Source organism: Sphaeramia orbicularis, chromosome 12, assembly GCF_902148855.1.
Source record: "Sphaeramia orbicularis chromosome 12, fSphaOr1.1, whole genome shotgun sequence".
NCBI classification, from domain to species: domain Eukaryota; kingdom Metazoa; phylum Chordata; class Actinopteri; order Kurtiformes; family Apogonidae; genus Sphaeramia; species Sphaeramia orbicularis.
In genome coordinates, this window is record NC_043968.1 from 54,132,772 (window position 1) to 54,160,521 (window position 27,750).

Here is a 27,750-nt window from a genome sequence, read left to right on the forward strand (position 1 = left end):
CCGGATTTGGCCCCCGGGGTGCATGTTTGACACCTGTGGACTAATATAACACAATATTTTCATGGCGCCCTTACGACTCCACAGACCAACGAAGACACGATGACACAAACGACCACATGTCGGTTATTGGCGGTTTTTCGAGGCCGTGACGCTGAAAGGCCTCCGCCAAAGACAGCTTTCCTTTTCTTTTTCTTTTCCTCAGATGATCTCCTGCGTCGTCTCGATACGAAACATTTCCTTTCAGTCACAGGAGCTTTAGATGAGGAGAGCATGTGAGGGACGCAGCGGTTATTTACCAGCTGTGAGCTCCCCTTAGTGGAGCAGAGTCAGCACTGCGACGTTATACTTGAATTTTTCTACAAGTATTTAATTAGAAAACAGGAAAAATAAAAAAGTAAAAGAAGACGACGGCACTTTCTATTATAATCGATGCTCCTGTTGTTGTTTGTGCTTAATGAGACTGAGAAAGTAAGCAATAAGTTTGACGTATTGGCTTGTTTTACTACAAAAAAAACTATCCAGGTGACAGTATTGACTGCCAGCTTCAGCTCCGTTTACAGTATTTATATTCTGGAAAAAAAAAAAACTAATCCTTGACTTTATTCGCTCCAAACTTTTCAGCAAAGAGGAAATTTTTTTTTTCTTTTCCTCTTTAAAACAGCAAAACGTACTGAAGAGGAAAGTTGCAGCTTTGAATCCAGATGAAAAAAATCTAGAAAAACAGATGTTCCAAGTGTTTGACAGGGTGACCCCCCCCCCCCCCCCCAGCTAGCTTTTAATAAAACCATCCAAACCTCTGCTTCTCTTTAGTCCGATGTCTCCTCGTCTTAGTTTACTGTGATCGGTGACCGCAGGTATCTAAAGCCATAAAGTCGTACAAACTCACTCCCCCTGCAGGAAATGAACAATGATCTCGACTAGATAAAGAAATAATCACCCACGTAGAATGATTACTTACACGAATGCTTTATAACATAAAGCTATATTTTGTTAATATGTATATGTGTATATATTTATAAATATATATCTGCAGATCTGTTCCTTGAGTATTTCCAATATTGAAAGAGGGAGACAAGTCTTTAAGACCAAACTGTTCCACAAAGCAGGCGTTCTTTTACGGATTTTTTTTTTTTTTCCCTTTCACAAAGCATCCGACTTTACGAAATGAATCTCTTTATCAACCAGCAAAAAAAAAAATAAAATGGCAGCAGCTCTTAAACACAGAAGAACCAGCTTCTCAGCCATTTATGGGACCTCAGAAAACAATCAAAGATTAAAAAAAAAAAAAAAAATACATGGAATAACTACATGGTTAAGACTTTAAACCCTCAAATGTTATGTGTTGCTTGGCAAATGTATGTAAAAAAAAAAATGTTATCAGGAAAAAGCTGAGCTTGTGACACAATCACTGCTTTCTTTGTTGCATTGGCAGTAAAAATGTTCAAGAAAGAGAGAAAAAAAGGAAAAAAAAAACACTTAGAAAAGATCTATTTTTGTACAAAGGTAATTTTATCCCTGCTTATGTACTCTGTTCTTTCCCTTTTCTTCTGTGGGCTGTTGTAAACGTTGTGGAAAAGCTTATTCGGCAAGAGACTGAAAAAAGGTGAGAGGAAAAGTTGGCTTTGGCACCTTGGTAACTGTGTCGCCTTTTACTTTTGTCATTTTCAACCCCGTCACTGCAAGTCGGGGGTGTCTTCTTTCATTATATTTTTTTTTGTCTATTTTTAAAGGAGATGGAATTTTGTCATCTGTTCTTTGTGGTTTGTTCTCTGATGTTCTTTCATGGACATAAAAAAGGTTATTAAAAAACTAAAAAGTACAAGTGGACTGTTGACTCCATCTGATTCGCACTACAAACACCACGCCCTGGTAAAACGTACAAAAACAGGTTTTTATTCAATCACAGGTTGTAGCTGCAAACATATTCCACAAAATCCAGGTTGGCTACAGGAGAACAGAGTCTGGCTTTGTGTGCAGAACTAGGAGCTAATTAAGCAGAATGAGAACGTAAAGACAGAGGAAACGAATCACCATACAGGTTTGATGGAATATGTACAAACCCCGGAACGCAAAAGAACTTTTTTTTTTTTCTTTTTCTTCCCCACACGGTTAAATGCTGAAGAACAGGAAGGAGGTTCATTTCGATGTGATTTTCTGAAAATGTCAAACTGTCATCTGTGAAATTATACATAGCGTTTACATGAGACTGTTAGTGCTGAGTAATGGTTGTTCTTTGGAGCTGTCAGGCTTGGTAAAACTGCAGTTTGTTTTTAATAATAAGCACAGGCATGGAAACGAAGAAAATACAGCGTCTTATGGCACACGACACTTAAGTCTGAGATGTGACATTTTATGTGACGAACAAAAAAGAACACTTAGGTGGCACCGTTTTAATAAATAACAGATCCAGAAGGATACGTAGGATAAATATATGGACAAAAGTATTGGGACACTTTAGATTCAGGTGTTTCTTTTCTAACAGGGGTCTGGGATATAAAATAATGATAGATGTCATAATATAGTTTTATATTGTGATAAATATCATTACATTGCATTTGTTAGTTTGGTTTAAATTGTTATATTTGTTTCCAAAATGCCTCAAGAGATGGTTTTTACTTAATTTCTCTCAACTCTGATTTTTTTTTTTTTTTTTTTTACTTATTCATGACTGACTTAAATGTTCTACCTTTAAATTTCTAAAATATTTTTCATGCTCTAACTGTAAATAATAATTTTCTACCAGAATTAACCATCTACTTTCTTCACATCTCACTTAGGAAGAAAAAAATCTCTCATTAAACTGTAAAAGAAATATTGATGTTTATATGTCAAATCAGCATGTAGCCATGATGTGTCCCAATACTTTTGTCCATATAGTTTGTAAACATCAATATTTCCTTAAACTTTAAGGAAATATTGTAGTAGATGCTTAGTTGTGGTAGAAAGTGATTATTTACTGTTTTGATTATAATATTATAATAATCACTGTTGTGATTATTTACATTTAAAATCAGTCATGGATTAAAAAAAAAAAAAAAAATCTTTGGTGTGAGAAAATAAGTAAAAACCATCCCTGGGGCATTTTGGAAGCAAAGATAACAATTTAAACAAAACTAACCAATGCAGTGATATTTATCCCAAAATAAAACTATATTACAACGTGTCATTATTGTTTTGTACCCCAGACCCCGGTTAGAAAAGAAACACTTGAATCCAACGTGTCCCAATACTTTTGTCCGTATAGTGAACCTTTTAACTTCAGTGTGATGTTAAATCTGCTCAGTGCGTTGCCGATGGTCATTAAACAGGTTCTAAACATACAGGCCCAAAAAAACACTGAATTTATTAAATGTATGAGCTGGTATGAAGCCACAATTCATGAAAAAATTACCGAAGCACCAGGTATGATTATCGACGTTACAGTGAAGATTAACTACAATCACCATTTTCCCCCCGAATGAGACATCTCAGACCGGCACAGAAAAAAAAAAAAAAAGTGAAAAAGTCTCACGTGTCCAGGGCGTGAAAGACTGAATGTGCAGCTCGTAAGTGTCTCATTTGGTTGTCTCTGCTGAATGACATTACCTGAAAGACCCTCTGGCGTCCGGCGGGGGCTTTCTGTTAGAAAAAAAGTTCTCTTTTCTTACAATGAAACATTGAACAATTAAAAAAAAAAAAAAAAAAAAAAAAAAAAAAATTATTAAAAAAAAAAAAAGAAATATGAATGGCCCCAAAAGCTCCAAAGGGCTTAGCAGTCGCTTTTCCATAGCTTGATGGTTTTGTCATTTTCTAAAGCCGCCGAAGCGATGATGTTCTCTGTCGGGTGGCAGGCGGTGGAAATAACCACATCTGAAAAGAAACAGACGAGGATTAGAAGAGAAAACACCCAAAGGAAACTACAAATTATAGATACAGGAAGAAAAATAAAACGCACATGATGTCCTCACAGTGTAATAAAACCTCTGGAGACGTGACGCGATATTGAGGATATTAAAGGTTTTTCTGATTGATTAAACACGACGGTTGAAACTGGTAGGTATTTTTGAGAAACTTTAAACCACAGGTGTCAAACATGTGGCTCGGGGGCCAAATCTGGCCCGCCAAAGGGTCCAATCTGGCCCCTTTGGATGAATTTGTGAAATACAAAAATTACACTGAAGATATTAATAATCAAGGATGTTCGAATCATTTTAGGTCAATTCAATCTAAAGTGGATCAGACTAGTCAAATATTATCATAATAACCTATAAATAATGAAAACTGCAGATTTTTCTCTTTGTTTTAGTGTAAAAAAGTAGAATTAGAGAAAAAAAAAGTTACATTCACAGATTATCCTTTCACAAAAAAATATGAATATCCTGAACAAATATAAACAATTTGAAATGTCATAAGAGAAGTAAGTGGAATTTTAACAATATTCTGCCTGTTATTAAATCTTTAAGTTGTGATGCACATGTATAAATGATCAACTAAAGCACAGATGTCAAACATGCGGCCCGGGGGCCAAAACCGGCCCGCCAACGGCTCCAATCCGGCCCGCGAGATGAATTTGCAAAGTGCAAGTAAAAAAATAATATCATAATAACCTATACATAATGACAACACCATTTTTTTTCATATTTGAATTAGTGCAAAAACCATTAAATTATGAGATGGGATGAATTTGTGAAATGCAAAAATAGATATTAAGAAATTAACAATCATTTTAGTTCAGGTTCCACATTCAGACCAATTCAATCTCCAGTGGGTCAGACCAGTAAAATTCTATCATAATAATCTATAAATACTCACAATTCCACATTTTTCTCTTTGTAAATGTAAATATTTTCATATATTTACACTAAAATGAAGTATAATTTCACAAAAAATGTGAATAATCTGAACAAATGTGAACCTGAAATGTCTTAAGAACAGTAAGTGCAATTTTCACAATATTCTGCCTGATACTAAATGTTGTGTGTGTTTGTAAATCCACTGTGATCTGTACATTATAATGAACATGTGGAAATGATAAACTGAGGCATGATATTGTTAAAATTACACTTATTCTTTCAGTTTGTTCACGTAATTCACATTGTTTGAAAGGACAGTTTGTAGATGTAAACATCTTTCATTGTTTAATTTTACTTTTTTCACCATAAAATATAGAGAGAAGTTCGGAGTTGACATTATTTATATATTATCATGTTATTATTTTACTGGTTCGGCCCACTGCAGATCAAATTTAGCTGAATGTGGCCCCTGAACTGAAATGAGTTCAACACCCCTGAACTAAGGCATAATATTGTTAACATTGCACTTTTTTTTCTTAAGAATTTTCAGGTTGTTCGTATTTGTTCATGTTATGTTAAAGTACGGTTCGTAGGTGTAAACATTTTCATAATGGAATTTTACTTTTTTCACTCAAAAATATAGAGAAAACTTTGGAGTTGACATTATTTATAAATTCTCATCCTATTATTTATATTATTTTACTGGTTCGGCCCACTTTAGATCATATTAGACTGTATGTGGCCCCTGAACTGAAATGAGTTTGACACCCCTGCTTTAAACACTCGGATGCCAAACGGAGGAGACATTTTATGTCTGCAAAAGAACGCTACTGTCAAACTCTGGTGGTAAAAAAAAAAAAAAAAAAAAGTGTTACTGCGTCAACATGTTACTCATAAACCCATCAGACAAAGCTCCAAAAACACACAAGAGACTAAAAATTAAATAGGAACTGTAATAGAAAATTTAAAAAATCATACAAGTTTAATAAGAACTCAGATTGGATTTATTTTGTCCATTTTTAATTTGATGCTGTAAAAGCCAAATCCAAATGAACAAAAAGAAAAAGAAAAAAAATGAACAAAATAATTAAAGAACTGAACAAAAGAATCGACAAATTCAACAGAAAAATAAAGCAAGTAATCAAAAGAAATAGGACAAAAATTAATAAATAAATCATTAAATGTCATTTCAAAAAAAGGACCAAAGTGAACAAACAGCTGACAAAATGGATGCAACTGAACAAAAATAAACCAAAAAAATCGTTCAAATGAACACAAACAGACCAAAACAAATCACATAATCAAGAAAGTGAGCAAAAGAATTGAATAAATTGACACAAAGGAATAAAAATCAACCAAACAATTATCAAATTTAACAAAAAAAAAAAAAAAAAAAAAGTACCATAATAAACCAGAAAAATGGCTAAAATGAAGGCAGATCAATATTAAAATAACAATGAGCATGAAATCCCAAACATTAATGATATAAAAAAAAAAAAAACACAGTCCAGTCGGATCCAACAAATGCCAAAACATGTTCAACAGTCTCTGTCATGTAAGCAGAGTAATTTACATGCATGTATTATACATATTTGAGTAGGTATTTATAAACACTTTAACATTATGTAGAACAAAATTTGGGAAGATAAAATTTTTAGGTGCAAAATGTCAAATTACTGCTCTCTAACACATGGACTTGAAACAGACATCAATTTTTTAAGCTTTACGCAAACATTCAAAACGTGGTTCACGACAGAAACTGATATAAGTAGGACAAAACCTTTTAGATATTATGTTCAACTATGCTGAAAATACATTTTGGAGTAAAATATTGAAAAGTCTCTGTTTTATTCACTTTAGAATGTGGTAACACATGGACAGGCTGCCATAGCAACACGTGGTCGACTCTTTACCATTGTATGCATCACCCAAAATGTATCAAAAGATCATTACTTTCTGACAGTTCCACTCAAATATCTGAATTATAAGTAACATGAAAATTAAAAAGTGGTATTTTTGTGGTAACATGTGGACAGGGCCTTTGAAGCAACTCACAAATGTTCAAACTCATAAATATCAATAATATTCACAAAATCATGAAAATCTAATACTTGAAATTTAACACTCATCTAGATCAGGGGTGTCAAACTTATTTTAGTTCAGGGGCCACATTCACCCCAAGATGATCTCCAGTGGGCCGGACCAGTAAAATAATAACAGTGAAAAAGTAAAATGACATTATGATAATGTTTACATCTGCAACGCTTCCTTAAAAATCTGAATAACATGAACAACTTGAAATGTCTTAAGAACAAGTGCAATTTTAACAATATTCTGCCTCAGTTTATCATTTACACATGTGCGTTACAACTTACATTACAATTACAAACACACAAAACATACAGTACCAGGTATAATATTGGTAAAATTGCATTTACTTCTCTTAAGACATTTCAGGTTGTTCGTATTTGTTCGGGTTATTCACATTTTTTTAGTAAAAAGATAGTTTGTTAATGTAAACATTTTCATATAATTTTACTTTTTTTCATGAAAAACAAAGATAAAATCTGCAGTTGTCATTATTTATAAGTTATTATGATACTATTTTACTGATCTGACCCAACTGGGATCTAATTGCTCTGTATGTGGAACCTGAATTAAAATGATGTTTACACCACTGACTGTTAATATCTTCAGTGTAATTTTTGCATTTCAGTAATTCATCCTACGGGCTGGATTGGACCCTTTGGTGGGCCAGATTTGGCCCCCGGGCCACATGTTTGACACCTGTGATCTATATAATCAACAGATTGAATAGATTTTCAAATTTTTTAGATACAATTTTAGCGTCTAATTCTACAGTACAATCGATAAGTGGTATTTTAAAAAGGATAACAGTTCTATAAAACAGATTTCTAGCTAAAAAAAAATGAGCCCAGTTGATAAATGTGTCCAAATTTAACTTTTCATGTTGATGTTTACTTTTACTTGATCGGACCCAGTAGTATTTATAGTAGCAGGTAAAAGGCGAAACTTCATGTTTTTAGTGAGTCTGAATGTACGACTTCATCCACATCTCGTGATAAAGTCTATGTGAAGAAACCACCGAGTTGTGTTTAAAGTATTGACAAAACCATGTTAGAAACTGAGTGGGTTCATTCACTCTGACACACTGGGAATAACATGTTAAGGGTCTAAGAATCACCGATAATGTAAAGCAGGGATCTCAAACATGCGGCCCATGGGCCAAATGCGGCCCGCCAGAGGTTCCAATCCAGCCCGTGGGATGAATTTGCAAAGTGCAAAAATTCCACAGTCAAGGCTGTGGAACTCATTTTAGTTCAGGTTCCACATACAGACCAATATGATCTACAGTCAAATAATAATAGCATAATAACCTTCAAAAAATAATGACTCCGTATTTTCTTCTCGGTTTGATGTGGAAAAAAAAAATGTACATTATGCCTATAGATACTGACAATTTCAAATTTCTGTCTTTGTTTTAGTGCAGAAAATAACATAAAATTATGAAAATATTTACATTTACAAACTATCCTGTAACAATAAAATGAGAATAACCTGAACAAATATGAACCTGAAATGTCTAAAAAAAACATTAAGCACAATTCTAACAATTTAAATGATAAGTTGAGGCATGATATTGTTAAAATTCCACTTATTTTTCTTAAGAAATTAAATTTTTTTTTCCAGGTTATTCACATCTTTTTTGTTTGGATAGTTTATAAAAGTAAGTATTTTCATAATTTAATGGGTTGGTTTTTTTTTTTGCTCTAAAACAAAGACAAAAATTTGGAGTTGTCATTATTTATAGGTTATTATGTTATTATTTTACTGGTCCGGCCCACTGGAGATGTGGCCTCGGAAAGAAAATGAGTTTGAGACCCCTGATGTAACGTGTACGATTAGAGCTAGTGTTCCATGAAAATAGACCCAAAACCCCTGTGTTTTTACTGGACCAAAGACCGATAACGTACAGTAAAAGTGCATTCATTGTGTTTGTCTGTACCTGTGTGGCCCTGGAGCTTCTGCACGATCTCCTTGGTCTGCAGGTTCCAGATGTAAACCATGTTGTCCTCGGATCCCGACACGATCCACTGCGACAAAACACACGCTTATTTCACTCGACTGTGTACGAATAGACGTATAATAATCAGAGGCGGGGGAAACTGGCGGGCTGATGAGCTCTTACCTTTCCACCGGTGACGGAGAAATTAGCAAATATGCAGTACTTCTCATTCTTGTGGCCGGTGTATGTTTTTAAACACTGAAACGACATGTGGACATTTCATCAGGGTTCCTACACGTTCAATTTAAGATTTTTTAAATCCTTTTTAGGGTCATAACACAATATTCGAAATTTTTCTGACGGGATATTTTAGAGACAGTTTGACAGATTAGTGTTGCTAAATGTCACACATTTTTACTTTTAACCCTTTCATGCATAGTAGTCACTACAGTGGACAGCTGTTCAAAGGTGTTCTCTTGCGTATGTATGGGTTTTGTTGTTTTAGTTTCATATCATTTTCATATCTTTTTTTAAACCAAAAGTTTTTTGGTTTTTTTTTGCATATTATCTCCATGAAATGACTAATAACTAGGATTAGAATATGTTAAAATGTGAGAAAACAACAGATAAGCAGCATTAAACATGTTTTGATTTCACAGTTTTCACACAGTATCTCAGTAAATACATGTTTTTTTTTCTTCTAAAATTAAACTCATGGTGTCTAGCTGAGTGGACATTTTTGCAACTCCATGAAAAGTAGGTTCATAAAAAAATTAAATCACATTTTTTTGTTCTGTTTTCATGCCTAAAAAGGAATAAAAACCACTGTCGGTGGGGGGGGGGGGGTGTCTTGATTAGGGTCCTCATAACTCGTGCAAGTAAGGGTTAATGGGAGATCAACAACTTTTTGCAATAAATTCTGACATACTGATCATTTACCTCTGAAGTGCATTTTCCTGCAACTTCTGAAAAACAAAATTGCTTGTTATTGTTATTAGACTATAATTAACAGGTTTTTTTAATCTTTTTTTTTTTATTTTTGCATATTATCTCCATGAAATGACTAATAACTAGTATTACAGGTACGTTAAAATGTGAGAAAACATCAGATTAGCAGCATTAAACATGTTTTTATTTCACAATTTTCACACAGTATATCAGTAAATACATGTTTCTGTTCTTCTAAAATTAAACACAGTGTCTAGCTGAGTGGACATTTTTGTAAGTCCATGAAAAGTAGGTTCATAAAAAAAATTAAATCACATTTTTTTGTTTTGTTTTCATGCCTAAAAAGGAATAAAAACTAGTCGGGGGGGGGCCTCTTGATTAAGGTTCTCATAATTCATGCATGAAAGGGTTAAATTCATTTTTGCTTTAGTTGGACCACAAGCAATTATCCAAAACAAGGACTTACTTTATACTGAAATAAATGACGGAATGGTAATCAATTAAAGTTCGCTCTCTGACGGGACACTACTGTGTTTTGACCCTTTAAGGCGACTTAGAACAGGATTTAATGCCCATTTCACAGCCACACTGGCAAACATTTGTGACTCCTAGACTTTAGGAAAATGTATTTAGTTACTCCAACCCCTTGATTCTCACCATTAAAAGTCATTTCTCATCAAAGGTTGCAAAGTTAGCAATAACTAGTTCCTAATTTCAATATAAATTCTCGGTTTGGAACGGGTGTAACCAAGTCAAGTCTTCGCTAACAACTTGCGAACAACTTTACGGCAACATAACTTAAGACCTACCGGATCAAATTTAATACCTTTTAAAGACTTTTTAAAGTATTAAATACAGATTTGTACGTTCTACAAGCAAAACTAGATCAGATTTTGTTTGGTGTCCAACAGGGAGCTAGTGCACGTAGAAATGAGGTAAACCGCACTACTAATAAGATATAGATGTGTAGAAATATTAAATATAGGTGTACATAAGTAAAATAATGTCAAATAATAAAAGCTACAGCCATGTCAGAGTGGATTTTACAGTCTAAGGCAGGAGTGTCAAACATCTGGCCAATACCGACCAGCCAAAGGTTCTGATCTGGCCAATGGGATGAATTTGTGAAATGAAAAAATGACACTGAACATATTAACAGTCAAGGATGTTGAACTGGTTTTAAATCAGGTTCCAGGTTTAATGTGAAAACAATATTTTATTATGCCTATAAATAATAGCAACTCCAAATTTTTCTCTTAGTTTTAAAAAGATAACATTAAATTATGAAACTATTTACATTAACAAATTATTCTTTAATATTAAAATGTGATTAACTTGAACAAATATGAACCTGACATGTCAACAGAAAATAAAGTGCAAGTTTAACAAATATTCTGCCTGTTACTAAATGTTTTGTGCCTTTGTTGATCTGATCTGTAATACACATGTAAATGATAAACTGAGGCATAATATCGTTAAAATTTGACATATTTTTCTCGAGAAATTTCAGGGTTATTTACAAGTTATTTGCATATTTTTTCTTTAGACAAGTTTGTAAATGTCATTTTTTAATATAATTTAATGCTTTTTTTAACTAAAAGAGAAAAATGAGTAGTTGTCATTATTTCTAGACTATTATGCAGTTATTTTACTGGTCTAATCCACTTCAGATCATACTGGTCTGTATGTGGCCCCTGAACTAAAATGGTCTGAGGCACAGGTGTCAAACATGTGGCCCAGGGGCCAAATCTGGCCCGCCATAGGTTCCATTCCGGCCCGTGGGATGAAAGTGCAAAAATTAAGCTGAACAGTCCAGATTGTCACAATTGTTTTGGTTCAGGTTCCACATACAGACCAATGTGATCTCCAGTAAAAATAACAACACAATAACCCAGAAATAATGACAACTACAAATTTTCTTTGTGAAAAATTATGTGGAAAAAATTGAAGTGAAAACAATAACATTACACTGTAAAAATATTTACATTTATAAAACTATTCATTCACAATAAAATGCAAATAAATACATAAATGAAAACAAAGATGAACAACCTGAAATGTGCAATTTGAACAATATTCACACAGGTTTGTGCTCTTACCTTCCCTTTGCTGTAGTCCCACAGCTTCAGCGTACTGACACGGAAACAAAAGCAGCACATTGTTAATCCAGTAACAAATAAACACAGTCAATACTGTCATATCCACTTCTATGTAAACTGTACTGTGTCTTTATTGAAGGCTTCTACTGCCCTCTGCTGGTGGTATTACGTCATAATCACTCACTTGTCCAGTGTGGCTGCGAGAATGTATTTCCCGTTGGGGGAAAACTTGACGAATGACACCGGTGGGTTGTCGTCATCTGGGCACAAACGGAGCAACAGAGAACAGCAGAGATTAGAGAAAAGATGGAATGTGAGACTGATTCAAATAACAGGCATGAAGCAACGAAACCATAAAACAGTCTCACCTATGAGTGTTTTTAGACACTGTCCTGAAGCAGTGTCCCAGATCCGACTGGAAAAAAAAAAAAACGCACTTTACTTTGGTTTCATCAGGAAATGGCATGATGTAGGATCCCAGTTAATATTCCAATCTAAACATTACAGGATGAATTCAAGACTGAACTTTAGTTGTTGCTTATTTTTTGGACAGAACTGTAACGACAGAGTACAACTGTTATGACCGTACTTATCAATGATTATCAGGATTAACATAAGATCATTATTTCTGTCCAATATTAAAGGCTGACTATTGGTTCTAAGTACCTGAGAAAGTTATTTGTGGCTGTAGAACAGACGCATAACCTTCAAAACAATAATAATGATATATATTTATTTTTATTTGTAAGATTAGATTTAGAATAAAGTTAAATTAAGGAAAATAAAACCTAAAGCACTGTGTGTGTTTTTAACGAGATAAACCCTGAATGTAACATTCACAACAGTGTAAAATAAAATTCATGTTTCAACACAATGTAAAATAATCTACCAATAATTACCTACAGTAAAACTGTTCTACTACAAACACCTTATAATAAATACTGTTGATATTTGAATTCCATAATGTGAGCTCATGAGCATGTTGTTTTTCATCATCATTACAATAACGGCTCATATTAAACATGTGACACAGAACTACCTGAATCACACTGAGCATGTCAACCTTCAGCCAATCAGACAAAGCCACATCTACCCTCAGGTTGACAGGTGAGGTAAGTCTATTTATTTATCCTTAATGTTGTCGTCACAGAATTGACTAATTTGATCAGACGTATCAAGTTTACATTTAATATTGTGCGAGTATTTTCAATATATATTTTTTACTGGAGGGATTCTGCAGGTTTCAAATCAACTTCAAGATGACGTTTAACCCTATAAAACCATTTGTATCATATTTGCTACACCAGGTTCTGATACCTGTATCTTATCCACAAGATCGATACTTGCCTTAGAAACCTGTCGTAGGTAACCTGATACGTGTTTTCTGCCCCCTGGTGGATTATCATCCCACTGAAGCCAGTGGAAGGACTTTTTTTTGCCTTTTTAAATATGGCCGCTAACGCTAAATCATTCACACGCTTTTTGCAGGAAGGTCTTTGGTAATTTTTAAAAAGTTAGGGTTAAGAAGAACATTTATATTGTTGCTCTTTTTTTTTTTTAAATAAGTACTACATGTACTGAAACAATTAGTTACTTGATAATTGATTCTTTATAGTGCAGTTAAATTGTGTTAAAAACGTGTGTATCAAATTTCATACTGCAGGTGTATAAGGTATTTTATAAAAACACCCATCAAACGTGATACAAAAATATATCGTAAACAAAATTATATAACAGAATGTTTTGTTTGGATATTGTTAAAAGGTCTAATAAACACCTCAATTCCAAAAAATTGTTTTTGATGGGTCTGGTTTTACAGGCTTAAGATGTTTTAAGGCCTAAAACTTAAATTTCAGAGCTCTGAACCCTATAGCACTAAATGTATCATGTTTGATACATGAGTTTTGAAGCCCTCTACATGATCAGAGTGATACATTTTTTCTTGAAAAACCTGATGTATACAATTAGATACATGCAATACACAGATAATCCACTAGGGGGGGGGGGAGGAATTCATTCACCAGAGGCCTTTCCAGTGACACTACAAGATTGTCATTAATGAGGAAAGAGGCAGAACTTTGACAATTTTGAAAAGGGATTACCAATTTGTTAGACATGTTTGTGTTATATTGTTTTTGTTTGTTCAAAAATAATCATATTTGAGCATTGAGACCCGATTTATCAAATATGATACAAAATTCTAACTCATACATGGAAATTGATGTTTGAAAAAAAAAACTGAATTGTTCAGAAGGACCAATAAAGGCTTCAGTTTCAAAGAACTGGAATTTTCTGCCAATGATTTAATGGTTCAGGTTTTACAGGGTTAAAGATCTTCAAGACATCTGCACTGAGGCCGATACAAGCAGAACTCGTGCAACTCGTTGCTTTAACGCATCCTGTCTTTCCTTAAACTGATGTAAAACTACGTCATAAACCCTGATGTTCTCACCATAGGCCGTCGTAGCTACTGGACACAATCAGGGATCCGTCTCTGTTGAAGTGAACCTGCGAAGATGAAGCGTTTTAAATATTACATCTCTGACTAATGTGAAGTTGGAACAGAATCACCCAGAGCCTGGAATGAAAATCAAACTCACGGCGGAGACGGGGTCCGAGTGCGCTGGCAGCGTTTTCAAACATTTCCCAGTCTTCACGTCCCATATCCTTACGCTCTCGTCAAACTGCGAGCATCAAAACATCATTTTGCCCGTTTGTTAGTCGATTTCAAAAGGACACCAAGACATGAATAATAGCAACGAATGAGAGACTCTGAACATCTGGTTTCCATTTCACGTTTGTTTCTCGCCAAAAGCTTTGCACTCACCGATCCTGACACGATAAGGTTGGACTGAGGGTTGAAGTTGCAGCAGAAGACGTAGTTGCTGTGACCTTTTAGAGTTTTCAAGCATTTTCCCTGAATTAAAAAAAGAGAGAGAGAGAGAACGTCAAACTGTCAGATTCAGACAAACGAGCCCAGGTTTTTCTGATGCTGCGATAGCGAGTTCACATCCACGTCTCTTACCGAGCTCACGTCCCAGATCTTCAGGGTTTTGTCGTCTGATGCAGAAACCAGCAGGTTGGAGTCAGACGACCAGGCCACGTCAGATATACCCTGTGGAATCATGGGAAATGCTTGTAAGGTAGTACTCCAGATTCTAATCAGGCCCCGAGGAGTAAAGTAAGAGTCAAAAAAAAAAAAAAAAAAATGTAAACCCTTCACATCGTCTATAGGATCTCAATCTTATATCAGTTCCTTTTTTTTCCCGACCATTAAATGTTTTCACAGCATCTGATGAAAAAGGAAAAGACAAACAACTATACTGAGAATTTTCTAGTATATAGTATACAGTATTTTCATCATTTATGGTCGCGTCTAATCACTGCTCAGATCCATTCAACACTCTTTAACCACTGATCATCTCACAGATTACGTCAAGAACTCATCACACGCAGGTGTTTTTTTTTTTTTTTCATTTTTTTGTCTTCACAGTTCTTACACATTTTCCAAACATCTCACGCACAGACCATATGAAACATCAGTGATGATTAAAAACCTATTATACAAGGCCACATAGGTGTCTTCATGTTTTCTTTGTAATAAAAGTGTCAGAAAATGTCTTTTTTGTCAATTCTTTTGCATCTTTGCTTTCAGTAAGAACTTCACTTTTAAAATCTGGCCATTCATTATCATTAATATATAAAATAAATGCTTAAAACAGTGTGTTGACTTGAAGTTTTTAGTATATTTATTATCAGAAACAACTGTAAATGTCCATAAAAAAACTTTTTGAGATTGCAGAAATAAACTTTCAACTATTTTACATCTGCTCAAACATGCTTTTCGGTCTTGAGCATTCAGTATCAATATCATGGCTTCATGTTTTTTGTTATTTCCAGGCATTTTTTTAGCCTGTGTGGAAGTCTCTGAAACAGTTCCTTTCTACTTGTAACAGAGTCCCACATTGCTGCCAGTAAGTGTTATATAGTGTCGGAAAGCTCAGGATCTCAGCTTTGTGATGCCGTTTGAATTTTGTGGACAAACAGTTCAGGAGTTACAGGTATGTGAATACTGTAAAGTGCAAAATGTAGCATCGGAGAGACTGCCATTGTTAAAGGGTTAAATCTAACATCTGCCATCAGGTGTTTTACTTATTACATCAGTTCCAGCACAACACTGTACTAGGGATGTAACGATGTGAAAATTTCGTATCACGGTTATTGTGACCAAAATTATCACGGTTATCATTAGTATCCCAGTATTGTTGAAATTGTGCTCAAATGTTCAAAAAGTACTAATACATACACTGAAATAATTTAAACAAGTTGTATTTTGAAAGAAAAAAAAATAAAACAATAACAAAAAAAACATAAAATAATAGACACAATGTACCTTCTCCTGGCAGAAACATTAAAATATTAACCCTTAGTGGTCTGAGCCTCTTTTGGCTGTTTTTCAGTCCTTTTGATTTTGCTTTTATATACTATATAAACAAATGTTTACTATACCCATGTTTGGGATCTTTTTTTTCAGCACAACTTCGGCTATCTCATCTGTCTTTTATTTTTTTCACTTTAACCTACTATATCAACACAAAAGGACAGAAAACAAAAAAAAATATAAAATCCAATTTGAAAAATGTATATAATTTATTGCATAAATAACACACAGATGCTTAACAAACCTTTTCAAAGACTTTAAAAGTGAGTATTGGTTCCAAATATTAGGTATATAGAATTAAAATTGTAATAAATTAAAACTATACTCAAATATTTGACATAAAAAGCATAGCTTTGCAAGGGCGTTTTCTCCCCTAAAAGTGCGGTAATCAAACACAATTATCATGATAATTAGAATTTAAATGGTAATGCTAACCGTCTGAAATTTTACCGCGGTTTATCGTTATACTGGTAATCATTACATCCCTACTCTGTACTAGAGCTTTTTTTTTCTACTTTATTGAAAACATTTGAGTATACACCACAAAAATTTGAACAAACAACAAGATGTCAAAAAGGGAAAAGCATTTGAACATATAAGTTTAAGAAAATAATGCAAAGATTTAAAGACACAAAGTATAATATACAAATAATAGTATAAAAAAGTAAATAAATAAAAAATAACAAATCTAACAAAAATAAATGAATACATGCAACAGAGAGTTCAGTCAATATTAAAGAATTGTTTATAAATAGCCAGAGTGTTAGAGCTTTTTTTATTATAGATAAATTGTAAAGAGTTAATATAATTTTCAAATTCCAAAAGGAAGATTTAAAAATTTGGGTGTGCTTTAGTATATTTATTTTTATGTATATGAAATTTTCCAAATAAAATGAACAAATTTACAACAAATTTTAAATTGTGAATGTCATGTTTAAAATATTTAATTACATTTTGGATGTTGTAGTTATCGTTTCATTACTTTTAAATATGATATAACTCTGTACTAGAGCTACACAATATATCGTTTGAGCATTGTCATCACGATGTATGTGTGCGCAATAGTCACATCGCAATGTAGGAGGCAAATTAGCTTAATGTGTTCTCATCCAATTTCCACCTGACACACACTACGCACAGCGATCCACCAATCAAAATTGTTCTTAATCAGTTTGCCGAAGCAGACCATGCCCCTGCACATGGAATGAGTTGCTGGCAACAACATTGAAAAATTAACAATGAACATGAGAAAATCACCAAAAAAAAAAAGAATACTTGGTGCCAAAAAGAAAACCAACTTCTGTTATCTGGAATTATTTCAGCTACAAGAAGGATGATATTGAAACACATGTTCTGTGTTGACTGTGCCTTGCACCTATTGACACAACGACACGCGACACAAATAATTTGTTTGACCATTTACCACACAGCTATTATATCCTCCTGAGTATTTTTTCATATCACAATATATATCGCAGGGTTAAAAAAATGGCAATGTCAATTTTTTTCCAATATTGTGCATCCCTAGTATGTACAAAGTTCACACAACCGACTGCATGAGCCAAGACTTATAAGACCAGCGTTGAACATCATAATTGCCCTGGACCTACTAGGGATGTAACGATTACCGGTATAACGATAAACTACGCTAAAATTGTAGACGGTTAGTATTACCGTTTAAATTCTAATTATCATGATAACTGTGTTTGATTACCGCACCTTTCCGGAGAAAACGTCTATGTAAAGATCTGCTTTTATGTCAAATATTTGAGTATAGTTTTAATTTATTACAATTTTGATTGTATATACCTAATATTTGGAACCAATATTCACTTTTAAAGTCTTTGAAAAGGTTCGTTAAGTATCTTTGTGTTATTTATGCAATAAAGTATACACATTTTTTTAAATCGGATTTTATATATTTTTTTGTGTTTTCTGGCCTTTTATTTTGATATAGTACGTTAAAGTGAAAAAATAATACGCAGATGAGATAGATGAAGTTGTGCTGAAAAAAGAGATACCAAACATGGGTATAGTAAACATTTGTTTATATAGTATATAAAGGCAAAATCAAAAGGACTGAAAACAGCCAAAAGAGGCTCAGACCACGAAGGGTTAATATTTGAATGTTTCTGCCAACAGAAGGTACATTGTGCCAATTATTTTATTTGGGTTTTTTTTGTTTTTTTTTAATACAACTTGGTTAAATTATTTCAGTGTGTGTATAGTACTTTTTGAACATTTTGAGCACAATTTCAACAATACTGCGGTACTAATGATAAGCATGATAATTTTGGTCACAATAACCGTGATATGAAATTTTCATATCGTCACATCCCTAGGACCTACACCCACCTGATCCCCTACCAGTATTATCAGTACCATTATCCCCTCACCCCATCAGTACTTTTCCTATCTGCCCCCACGACTATGCACTGACCCTAAAGACCTGAAAAATGAAGATCAACATGGCTGTCTAAATTTGACACATCGACCCCGATTTGACCTTAAAAATGAAGGTCGAGGTCGATGCCTAAAGAACTCGCTCCAGAGCTTCAAAAGTAGCACCTAAAAACCAAATATGAAGGAGGAAGAGTCATTTGGTGAAGAGTAACCGCGCTGACACTGATGGACAGACATGGGTACGGCAATAAAAACTAAATAATACTCGATGAGTTTGATTTTGTCTCAACACTAAGATGGAAAAAAGCCCAACTTAGGAGTTTTACAACAACCTCACACTTTACAAACCCAGAAAATGGGAACCTCGACTCCATCAAAACTCCCATGATTCCATTCCCACAAGTTAAAGTTAATCAACCTGTAAAATTGGTTGTTCCAATCTAAATAATATCATTGAAATATTGACTTATACAATAATATGTGTTAATACTGATTTTAATACTGACCATAAGTCTTCTGTTAGTTTATACGACACCTATGATAGCTCTTCAGTTTTCATTCTCTTTTTAACCACAGACCTAGATATGAATGTTTACTCTCAGTCAGTTTCTCAATTCCGCATGTTTTGTAAGCTACTTTATCTCTAGTGATACCACAAGATACAGCATTACCCAACTCCCCAAAACTTCCCAGGACAACTCCAAGGTCTTACATTCTGTCTGTCTTTATCTTATTTTCTTTCTTCTGCTTAGCGACAGCGTCATACATCATATTAACCAATCACATTTAAGCTTAGCGCAGGCTACTATAAGTTAGACTGACTTCCTGGACAGGTCAGAACTGACTTCTGAGAAACGGCGAAGCTTCGTCTGTCAGTTTCTCACTTGTGCACAATAAAGGAAGGCCTGACTGACAACCAATCCATTCTCCACGAATTTCTTTGTCGTTTATGCCTCCATGACAGACGGTATATATGTTCTACTTATTGAAGGAAGCACCCGAATAAATTTAAACTAACAAATATACAAGTAGGGAATAGGGATGGAAATAAATAAGTTGTAGTTCTTCCCACTCCTTTTTAACCAAATGTATGTTTTGACCTAAATCTCCTTATGATGGTTCTATTCTACGGTTTATAGAACATAATGATAACTTTATAGATATCTCATTCATTTTATGGGTATTTTAATGGCCAAATGGAAAAAAAAAAAACAGATGAAACCTTTTAAATATGACAAGTGTTCTAATAATTGTGGCCACAACAGTAAATAAAATGTATAATCTCAACTTTTCTTCTCCCAAACCCCCACAGAACAGCTCAACCCTCTGAAAACTAATAAAACTGGGAACTTACTGAAATGAATCATCTAAGAGTCAAGCTTCAGCTCTTTGTCAAGAGGAATAAAGCTGAACAAAAAAAGGGGAGTTTGTCTTCAACATTGCATCATCTTTTGTAAACCCGCCTCAAACCTCAAAGAAACCCAGAGAAAACCCTAGATGACGACCAACAAACGCTGATATAACTGACTGACATTTTCCACAAACATGAAAAGAGATCATCTTAGTCAGAGAAATCACAAACCAAACATCTACTGTCATTAAAAATAGAATGAACAGTATATACTGCTGACGAAGATAAATTGGACTCACAAGTTTGTGTCCGGATATGGTTTTCTCAAACTTGCCATCATAAGCTCCCCAGATTTTAATGAGCTTATCAGCAGCTGTAAAGAAAAAGACATAAGAGAAAGTGTTACAAAGTGAAATAGAAATCATCACAGGTGACTGAATTTGAAAAGTCAAAACACGTCAAAACATAAAGAAATGAGAAGGATTTGTACTGACATGAGCTTGCGAGCCACTCCCCGCTAGGACTGAACTTGACGGAGGAGACGGCCTTAGTGTGACCAGCTAACGTGAACTTCAGGCTGTAGTTGGGTTTGGCAGGTGCAGACTGAAAAGACACAGACAGTGGGATTCCATAAGATGATATCAAGGGTTACTTCAGGTCTGAACAGGAATTGTTCCATACCGGACATTGGGAATTAACATTATGTGGACAAAAGTATTTGGACTAGTCAAATTCAGGTGTTTTTTTTCCAACAGGGGTCTGGGATACAAAACAATAATGACATAATGTAGTTTTATTATATCCTCTTTCTTCACATCTCACTTTGGAAGAAAAATTTCCCATTAAACTTCAACACAATATTGATGTTTATATCTCAAATCAGCATGAACAGGACATCTTACAGCTGTAGCCATGATGCGTCCCAAAATGTTTGTCCATATTTATTTAGCCTTTATTTAATCAGGAAGTCCCCTGAGAGGGAGGCCTGATCAAGAGGCACATCAGTCCAATACAAATGAACTAACAGAGTATAAAACTTACATACAATTAAGAGAACATAAAATGGCTAAAACTATAAAAAGCTGAAAAACAGTTTGAGCATAGCAGTTGCTCACTTCTGTTAGACAGTTTGACAAAACAGATTTGAATTCACCCAAGGTAATGAAATGCTGAAGCTGAATTGAGTTTTGCAAATTGTTCCATAACCAAGGTCCATCATAGGAAAAGCTGTTTTACCAAGTTCTGAGTGGATTCTGGGGACTCTAAGGAGGAGCTGATGTGATGAGCGGGAGTTGTAACCACTGGTGGATGGAGACAGGAGGCGACAGATTTGCGGGGGTAGTTTGCCCAATACAGCCTTGGAGATAAGAACAAGCCAATGCAGCTGCCTCCTGAGCCTTAGTGAAGGCCATGAGACCGGAGCATACAGCTCACAGAGATGGGTCCTGAATGCAGCATTTGTAATGAAACGTAAAGCGCTATGATAAACTGTGTCTAGATAGTGGAGAGTTGTTGCAGCTGCCTTCCTGTAAATGATGTCCCCATAATCCAGTGGTTCTCAATCTTTTTCTGTCGGGTCCCCCTTTGGAGGACGAAAAATCTCCAGGCCCCCCTCAACCCCAACAACATTGCAACAGTGGTGCAATTAGAATTTTTATTGAAAGAAACATCAGTATCGTAAAAATACTTTTTGCTTTTCCTTGAATAATTTGGTGTGCAAATTAAAAATAACTTAGATTTTTGCTTGAATAATACAAATAAACTCAACCAGACTGCTCCCTGAGGCAATATTTTTCCAAATAAAAATAAGAAATGTGCAATTATCTTACAACTATGACAATAAAGTAACTTTTTTTAGAACAACAAACTAATTTTGGTAACAAAGATTATAACAATATCAGTGGCTGCAATGAGCCCATTTACACTGCACATCTCAGAACATTAAAGTGCAAACTGTATAAACTATGCAAAAACAGACACATTGCTGTAAAATTCCTGTCCACTGTCCAAACCTAAACTCTTTGTCTAGTCTAGTGAAAGATCATCATGGCAGTAGATTTGTTTGTTGTGCATCCCTAAAATGAGCCCAGGGTGTTCCAACGCTAAAACATTAGTTTTACCTGCTACATGTACTACTGCTAACATGAAGGAAAAAAAACACCCAGGAGTGATCCCGTGCCCCCCCGGCAAGTCTTCACGCTTCCCCTGGGGGGCCCGCCCCACAGTTTGAGAAACTCTGCCATAATCCAACATACTTAGAAATGTAGTTCGTACAAGCTTTTTTCTAACATCAGTCTTCAAACAGCATTTATGACGGTAAAAAAGCCAACTAGTGCTTTAAGCTTTTTTTAACAAATGTTCCACATGGGGTGTAAAGGACAGTTTGTCATCAATCCACATACCCAGGCATTTGGAGTGTGACACTTTTTCAGTGTTTTCTCCTACCAGGGTCTGAATGCTGTTATGCTTGAAGTTTTGAGAACGAGCTTTTGGAAAAGTCAGAAACTTTGTCTTCTTGGCATTTAGGGCCAACTTCAAATGGCAAAAGGAAACCTGGAGCAGGTTGCCAGGTGGGTGCCAAAATGGAACCTTGGGGGACTCCCTTAGTAATCTCCATAAAATCAGATTTTAAGTCATCAACACAAACACACTGTGCTCTATCTGAAAGATAATTCCTAAACCACTCAACAGCAGAGTCACCCACCCCAGTATCCCTGAGTCTGCCTAGTTGTAACTGATGGTCTACTGAATCAAAAGCCTTGGAAAGGTCCACAAATAAAGCTGCACAATGTTGTTTTCTATCCAAGGCATTGATTAGGTCATTGGTTACAGATACAGAGGCTGTTATTGTACTCTGACCAGCTTTGAAGCCTGATTGGGATTCACACAGGAGGTTGTAGTCCATAAGGAACTGCTTTAGTTGAGAATTGACTTGGGATTCCAGAATTTTAGCATGTAGTGAGAGTTTAGATATTGGTCGATAATTGTTTTGATCTGCTGGCTCCCCACTTTTTTAGCAGAGGCAGTATATAAGCAGCTTTCCATATTTTGGGAATTATGTTAGTTTGAATGCTTAAATTAAAGATTTGAGCTATAGGCTCTGCAATGAAGTCAACTGCTATCTTTAGGAGATATGAGTCTAGGTTGTCAGGTCCAAGAGGCCTTTTAGAGTCAATAGCTTTTAGAGCCTTCCTGATTTCAGCGGTGGAGATGGGTTGAAGGGTAAATTCACTATGAGATGTTACAGAACACAATAAATGTATCACATCATTTGAAACGGTAGGCTCAGCATGGGCAGCATCAGAGACAGAACCAGCTGAGGTGAAATGTTCATTAAAGCATTTAGTAATCTCACCTTTGTCCCCTATCACTCTTGAGTTAACAATGATACTTTGTGGTAGGTTTGACTTAGTGTTAGGATTAGATAAGGATTTGATCTGTTTCCTGAACTTTGTTGGGTTATTAAAGTTTTCTGAAACAGATTTGAGATAGTATTCTAATTTTGTTTTTCTTATCAGAAGAGTGCATGTATTTCTGAGAGCTCTGAATTTTTCCCAGTCTGCTGTGGAATTCATTGATCTGGCTTTCTCTAATGATATTTAGCAAGTTTTCGGAGATCCAGGGATTATTCCTCCCTATCTCCTAAATTTCTTCAAAGGGGCATCCTTATTGCAAATTAACAAAAATGAGTCTTGAAAATATTGCCAGGCACAATCAACATCGTGGATTAAACTGACCCGGTCAGTATCGCTGTTGTATAAATCATGAGTGAACACCTGCAATTCATAATTTTTGAAATGTCTTTTAAGAACGTAGCATGGTTTAGGTAGTTTAGCATCCCTGACTACAGCAATAGCACAATGATCACCAACAACATTGCAAAAAAACTGTGGTGGAAGTATACTTACGGGTCTTGTTAGTCAATGTAAGATCCAGTAATGTAGATTTGCTTACATCATTTGGATATAATCTGGTAGGGACATCTATAATTTATGAAAGATTCAAAGTATTCCACAGTTCCTTAATACTATCTGACACCGCTGACAGCCAATTCCAATTTAAATCACCCATTAGTATGAGTTCGGTGTCATAGAGTTTATGTAAGACATCTGAGAGTGAAGCAAGTGCTTCTGGTTCCGCTGACGGTGGTCTATAGCTGCCCACTATGGGGAAGTGAAGAGATTTAGTTAGATTCACTTTAACAGCAAGTAATTCAAATTGTTTGGCTTTCGATATTGATAATGATACAGAGCTACAAAATTTGGATTTTACATTAGCTGCTTCTCCACCACCTTTACTGGCTCTGTCAGATCTAAAAACGTTGTAACCGTCAATGGTAATTAAATTATCAGATACAGATTTTTTCAGCCATGTTTCTGATAATACCAGTAATAATAATAATACCAGTACATTAGGATCAGTTGGAAGAACCCATAACTTTATAGAGTCAAATTTAGGCAGCAAACTTCTCACATTAAAGGCCTGATCTGCATTTCAAATTTTCAGGTGTTAAAATGTGCATGGGACCAGGGTTTGATTGAACATTTCCAAATATCAGAAGGAGTAGACATAGTTTAGAAACATCTATATTTTCTGAAAGTTTAATGGGAGATTTTTTCTTCCTAAGTGAGATGTGAAGAAAGTAGCTGGTTGGTTGTGGTTAAAAATTATTATTTACAGTCAGAGCAAGAAAAATATTTTAGAAATTTAGAAGTAGAACATTTAAAATCAAAGTCATGGATAAAAAAAAAACAACAAAAAAATCAATGTTTAGAGAAATGAAGTAAAAATCATCTCTGAGGCATTTTGGAAACAAAGATAACAATGTAAACCAAACTAACCGATGCAATGATATTTACCACAATATAAAACTATATTATGCCATTTGTCATTATTGTTTTGTATCCCATATCCCTGTTAGAAAAGAAACACCTGAATTCAATGTGTCCCAATGCTTTTGCCCACATGCTGTAACATCTATCCGACTTTATCGGGCGTACGTTCAGGACACCCTTACCTTGCTTTGACTGGCAGAGGCTGAAGGTACAACTGGAGGTTTTGTATCAGTCTCTGGTTTCTTGTCTTCTGTTGCCATGGTGACAAAATCAGCATCGACAGTTTACTATAAAACAGAACAAACTGATATAAGAAGGGCATAGCGGATAAGTCATACATTTCTAATATGCGTGATATTAAGGCTTTAGACGTTATTACATAACAGCACAGGATGAATCTAAGGATCAACTATAGAAACACACACACTTCACTGTACATTTACACATAAAGGCTTTATCTACTGTCGTGTAAAATTCACGGCCGAAAGTGGAAGACATCTCTGGTCTCTTTGACAGTCTTCCCCAGTTGTACTCTGGGAGTTCAATTTATGTCTCAGTACTCTCATCTATGTAGTGGAGCTTCATCGAGTAACTGCACACAGAGTCAAGTCAAAGTCGGAAATCGAGCAGAATTCGAGCCGCATAAAGTGTTTATCTATACACAAAATAAACACTGAGTTGACATCTGCAGAAACAACTGACTTTTCGCTCTGGGAGACAGCTTTTATTTGACCAAATACAGGTTGGGTTTTAGGTATAGACCATACTCCTATGTTCCCTTTTTACCATATTTTGAACATTAATCTAGTCACGTCAGAAGCCCTCCTTCTTGGCTTTATCTCCGATAGGGTAAGTTTTTACTGGTGTCTGTCTGGATTGGGCAGCATGCAACTATTTCCCATTATTACTTTTCATTTATAACTATGTAACTTTTTCCTAGAGTATGTAAATTATTTCCCAGAATGTCCAAAATTTCCACGCATGTGTACTTTTGTCCACCATGATCTGAAAACTTTCCATTAGCGCATGTGTCTTTTTGTAGCAGTTCTCCCAGGAAAAAAAAAATGTCAGCTACTCTGGTACAATCTTCACATTACACTAAGAATAACTACTGGCATTTAAATGAATACAGGTTAAATACTTCTGAATACAAATTAAATACTTTTGATTAAAATACTGGTTTCTGACACCACATTATGACTCTTAATCCCTCTATCTGAAGTACAATTTTTTTTTCTGATGATAACACTAATTCTCATCTGTGTGAGCTGCTGGTGGAGGTTCACTGGTCCTCCCTCTGTACAAGGCAAGACACTGGGTTTGATTTATTTATGAGCCCTTTACTGGTTTTCTCCACTCCTGTATTAATGCGCTGCGCTCTTTTTCTGAAAGCCCTTAATAAACAAGCCTAAATGACTGTATTATATTGCTGTGCAAGCAGGGTTTTTTTTTTTAGGAGAAATCACATTTTAGTCACTTTGCACCTGCACACCAGAATAGATTACAAAGAAACCTTGCAGTTCTATTTTAGTTGATTCATTTGTTTCGTATTCTAATTGCGGCAATTATTCATATGGTCTATTGTTTTACATTTTTTAATCACCAATGTTGATTTTATGGTGGTTACTAAGGATCTACAAAAAATTATGCCTTCAACTCAATATTTACTGCAACAAAACCATGGTTAAATAAACAGGTATTAACTATTACTGATAGTTATTAGTAATTAATTATATTATATGTTGTCCATTGTGAACAGATGACATGCAAACACTACCTGATATAAAAAGACCACATGTGAGTTATCTATAATCATAGGCTCAGATTTTAGGTTTACACAATAAAACAATGGTGTTAATTGTATTATATTGAGAAAATTGTCCTTTGAAATCAAAGGCTACAATTATTTCTAAATAATGTTACATCGTAATAATTAACAGTACTGTAATGCACTTTTACTTGGTCTTTAGGTTTTATTTTGTTCATATTTTAAGACCAGAAACTTTTATATTTAAATCCATGTGGCTCAGGCCTACTACTGTCAGTTCACAGATATAATAACAGTAACTTCTTGCTTAATATGTTGTTTAAATGTATTAATTTGGTTTAGTATACCATTTAACCATGCAAACAGTAAGAATGGCATTGTAAATCCAAGTAAGTACATGATAAACCCATGTATTATGCGAATGACAGGAGGAAAAAAAAACTTAATTTTCTTCCTCCTACTGCTGATTTTTAGCTTTATTAGCTAATTTTAGCTAGCTAGGTGCTGCTACTTTGCTTCTCTCGGACAAAATAAATAAAAACAGGAAAGCAACCGTTATGTAGCCTACCCACACGTGAAAATGGCTGATATTCCACAGTTAAACATGTGAACATTAATCTGTGCTTCGGTAATAAATCGGGAAAAAAACGAAGTCAGACAAAAAGCTAGCGATAACCCGTTAGCAAACAGGGCAGGTTTACTCTGACTGTGAATAATCGTGTCTGCGCCATGGATCTAAAGCCTCAGATGGCAAACAGTGATGGATAACTGGTTGAAGGGCTGATGGTGGGTTTCGTGGGGGGTTTCTGATCAGGCTGCTCATGGAGCCGGATGAAAACGCTCTGATGCTGTTGACAAATTGGCTGATCTGAGAGGCCTCCATTCACACAATGAAGACTCGCCTATAAACGCACACTCACCGCTATTTAGAGCAGTTTCTCGGTACGATCGGACGTCTTCGATTGGATTTGGTAGAAAAACCCGCGTATCCTTTATTCACACGATCATGGAGAGCGTATAAATCTTGCAGCTTGGTCCTGGATGTTTGCCTGCTAGGAGGAAGCCTAGGCGGGGAATGTGGTGCGGTGGTGCCTCTGTGCGCATGC

At 35.1% G+C, this 27,750-nt stretch overlaps 1 protein-coding gene across 1 annotated transcript; it reads right to left on the reverse strand.

The window, feature by feature from the left end:
• Positions 1–3,318: 3,318 nt before the first annotated feature.
• wdr5 (WD repeat domain 5) lies at positions 3,319–27,735 on the reverse strand. Its single transcript, XM_030149310.1, has 14 exons — positions 27,565–27,735; positions 25,059–25,163; positions 20,536–20,644; positions 20,341–20,414; positions 14,872–14,961; positions 14,674–14,763; positions 14,447–14,530; positions 14,299–14,354; positions 12,215–12,261; positions 12,031–12,106; positions 11,847–11,880; positions 8,983–9,057; positions 8,800–8,887; positions 3,319–3,849 (listed from the first exon to the last, which is right to left on the reverse strand). Exons 2-14 carry the CDS (start codon positions 25,134–25,136, stop codon positions 3,749–3,751), a joined length of 1,002 nt encoding a protein of 333 aa, XP_030005170.1. The 5' UTR covers positions 25,137–25,163; positions 27,565–27,735; the 3' UTR covers positions 3,319–3,748.
• Positions 27,736–27,750: the final 15 nt, after the last annotated feature.